The following is a 4,003-nucleotide window of genomic DNA, read 5'->3' as shown; positions in this document are numbered from 1 at the left end:
TATTTCAATGTAATGAAAGCTAATGACATATAGTCAACAACAACATCATGGTAGGGAAAAGAGAAGGTAGGTCACGGGCATCTAGACAGTGAGCATGTGAAGATTCTCTACCCAAGAAGAGTGAAGGGACTGACAATCCCTGGAATAAATGACCTAATAAAGTAGCACACAGAATACAGTACTGTGAAGTGGTGGAAGTGGCATGGCTTACTCCTGTAATGCACTCTTTGTTTTTATAAAACGGACCTTACCTGCTTTAAGACATGAATAGACATGTGCATATGATCTGCTTGTTATGGTTAGCATGGATATCAGAAGCAGAAAGTATTCCTGGGACCATACCATACAGCAGTTTGTTTGAAAGTGAACATCAGTAATTTCCTAGTGTGTGTCCCTACACCACCTGTGGCACTTCATTTCTGAATTTCCTGTCGGCTACTAGCTGTTATGAGAAGAGCTCCATCAAGAAACACAGTAGTCCCTCTGTGGATAACACAAGCCACCACCAAGAAACAAAGTAGGGGTCTCTAGATGCCTACTACATACCCAGACTTGAGAAAGATAGAGGTTTGTAAATTAAATAAGAGTGGGAAAAGGAAAATACTGAAATGACCTGATGGGTGGAAAAAAGCTCAGCCTGCTCAAAAAGCTTTCAAATCTTAGAGAAGGGAACTAGGTGGAATAGTATACGATTTCTGAAGTGTTTATTCCCCCGCCCCCTGTTCTGCAGTTACTCATGCCCCCACAGCGTTTAGATTCCTGTTCTTCAGAGCACAAAATTTTACCCAATCATCACACCTGTAAAATCCATAATCTCTTGCTCTCTCACCCTCCCACCCACAACGAGGGCCCAAGGGAGCTTAATACATTGTTCTCCCCTGCATTTTATCCGCATAACTACCACTGTGAGGAAGGGTGGGCTGGAAAATCCTGATTGGCCAAAGGTCACTCAACAAACTTCCATGGCAGACTCAAACCTGGGTTTCCCAATTATAACTAAGGACAACAATTGGTACTAAGAAAAAAAAAACAAAGATTCTGCTTAAGAAATAATAAAAATATATTTGACTTTAATGCAATGCTCTCTTGTTTTTATTTTTCTTATACAAAAGGTAATTTAGGATACAAAATGGTTATTTGGAGTGTCATCTACAGGGACAAAACACTAATCTAAAATATTACAGCTTTTTGATATCAGTAAGCTTGTACTGTAACCAAACAGTTTTCCTGAGTTAAAAGTGCAATGCACAAAATTCATACTCTATTGCTAACAAGACATTTTACAATAATGAGGTTCTAATAAAGGAAGTCTCTGGCACCTATATAGCCAAAAGTAATCAGTGCAAAGACATGCTACTAATCTTGTATCTGAGAAAGACAATGTTCCTATTACTCAGGACACATGAGAAAGACACTTATTTCTCAAGACACATCAGAATTACGCTCATCTATTTATCCCTAATATATTCTTGTTAAGTTTTTACACGGTAGCAAAAATATATTTTCAAAACAGCAGAATATAAAGTTATTCCCCAAATATTCAAGTAATCACACAAGAACATGATGTTCATGCATAACATTTTGCCCCAAAGAATTCAAACAAACAACAAACAAACAAAAAAGATAAATATGTAGACAGTAAAATACAGAAAAGGAGGTTCTCATGTTGGCTTTTTAGGCTCTAAAACAATGGATCTCTTCACAGGAGGTTCCAAGATCTTGCAAAATTCTGAAATTCAAAATAATCAGTAATATATTAGGAAGTACATAGGCAGAGCAGGAAAACAAAGGAGTGCAATTTTTGTTAGTACAATGCATTTTTATTAAAAAATGGAAATAATTTATTAATGCAATAATGCTTTTTGACCAAATCTTACTGATTTATCAGTTCTTAAGATTTAAAATGAAAAAAAAGAAGATTCACAACCAGTGGGCTGGATTCAATGAAAATTGAGCACAAGGATGATCATAGATGCAGATTTACCCTTCCCTCAATAACTCTTAAGCCTCCAAAATGTGTATGCTGGAGGTTATGGTACCCACTAGGACAGGGGTGTCAAACATACAGCCCATGGGCTGGATCCAGCCCCTGCAGGGCTGCTATCCAGCCAGCACGCAACTGGCAGTCTGGTGCTTCCTGCTCCTGCTTCCTGCATCGCAGCTCCTTTTGCCCAGTCTCTCCTATTTCCTGCTTTGCAGAAGACAGAAAGCCAAGCCTCCCTTCCCTCGATTGGCTGAGGGCTCCTCCCCCTCCTCTAGGGGGGAGGGAGGGGAGAGAGAGAGAGAGAGAGAGAGAGAGAGAGAGAGAGAGAGATGGAGTCTCGTGGCACTTTTAAGAAGACCAACAACATTTTATTCCAGGTATAAGCTTTTGTGTGCAAGCACACTTCTTCAGAGAGAGAAGGGCGGAGGGAGGGAAAGAACCAGAGAGAGCATGCCAGAGAGAGAGAGGGAGTCCCATGGCACTTGGAAAGATCCCCCTTTCCAGTTCTAACAGATGGTGGAGAAGAAACCTAACAGCACAGCTTGCATTCTTTATTAGTAGAAGGGAGTAAGAGTCCAGTAGCACCTTAACGACTGACAAAAATTGTGGCAGGGCATGAATTTCATGAATCACTGCTCACTTCTTCAGATACAGCTAGAATGGGAGTCCATCTGTCCTTATTATCTTGAAGTGAAGTTATTTCAGATGCCAAATGACAATAGCAGGCATTGGTAAATGAGAGAAGAAACCTAGGTCTCAATTCAGTCCAGGAGGATGCATTGTTTTGAGCTTCATTATCAGTTGCAATTCAGTAGTCTCTCTTTCTAATCTCCCTTTGGAAATACTTTGTAAGACAAACTGTTATTCTTAGGTCAGCAACTAAATGTCCTGGAAGGTTAAAATGTTCTCCCACTTGTTTTTGAATGTTGCGGCTTCTAATAGCAGTAGAAAGAGTAAGAGTCCAGTAGCACCTTGAAGACTAGCAAAATTTGTGGCAGGGTATGTGCTTTCTTGAGTCACTGCTCATTTCTTCAGACTTCTTTCCATTTATTCTTTGCATCCTCCTGGACTGAATCCTCCCGTACCAGACCTATGTTTCCTGTCTGATTATCAATGATATCTCCATGCCTACTATCCCTTAGCATATCACACCTAATCCAATCATGCCTGCTACTGCCAATCAGCATCTGAAATCATCTTTATAAAGTTTATATCTCTGGTATCTCATGTTACATTTTATGGCACACATGACCCAGCCTGACAAAGTGACATTTGTGTCCGATCCAGCCAACGTAACAAATCAGTTCAACAACTCTGCATTAGGTGACCCAAGGAGGACCACTGCATAGAGAAAGGAGAACCAGGAGAAACTGCACCCACCAACCCCTTCCTCCAGCAGCACTTATTTTGGCACAAGACCTGCCAGTGGTGCAAGAGCAAGGAGGAAGCAATTTCCCCTGGCACCCCTTCCACCTTGCAGCCACTTTGGGCTGCACAGCTTTTTATCCACACAGGCCAGTATCAACTTTATGAAAGTCACAAGAATCATTGTGGGAAGGAGTTGGTAGGAAAGATTTGTCAGAAAGTGCCTGATGTTGATAACATTATTGGATCCAACCCAGCATATACCCAGAAGAAGATATTCATAGCACTGCCTGCAACTTTTTCTGGGTCAATCCATATTTCAGCTCTTGCTGAGTGATATGATAGTTTCCAAATAACTATTTCTGCACATTTAGGGACACACACTGCAAGCGACAATCATATTTGCATAATGAAAATGTCAGTCTGGCCAATCACGCCAGAGTGTTACCCAGCACCAAAAAGGTTTGACTAGAAGCAATAAACCATATCCTAAGCAATGGCCAAGGGGAGCAATCCCAAACCCACATCTGCCTTGCCCCAAAGCCTTGTAATTTTATTCCCTGGTACACCACAGGCTACTGATAAATACTGGCTTGATCCCTGCCTTTTCAGTTACCTACCTGTGGCTGAACCAACATCATAGCCTATTTTCCC

At 41.0% G+C, this 4,003-nt stretch overlaps 1 protein-coding gene across 1 annotated transcript in view; it reads right to left on the bottom strand.

The window, feature by feature from the left end:
- Nucleotides 1-1,087: 1,087 nt before the first annotated feature.
- Nucleotides 1,088-4,003, bottom strand: part of LOC107124483 (cytochrome b5 reductase 4) — a 68,446-nt gene continuing 65,530 nt past the window's right edge. The window contains exon 16 of the mRNA XM_015427962.1: nucleotides 1,088-1,729. Within this exon, the coding sequence (XP_015283448.1) occupies nucleotides 1,675-1,729 (55 nt within the window). The 3' untranslated portion in view covers nucleotides 1,088-1,674. The remainder of the gene's footprint in view (nucleotides 1,730-4,003) is intronic.

Source organism: Gekko japonicus, unplaced genomic scaffold (assembly GCF_001447785.1).
Source record: "Gekko japonicus isolate JY-2015 unplaced genomic scaffold, Gekko_japonicus_V1.1 scaffold874, whole genome shotgun sequence".
NCBI lineage: Eukaryota > Metazoa > Chordata > Lepidosauria > Squamata > Gekkonidae > Gekko > Gekko japonicus.
The sequence above is the reverse complement of the archived record's forward strand: the minus strand, read 5'-3'. Positions and strand labels throughout refer to the sequence as shown.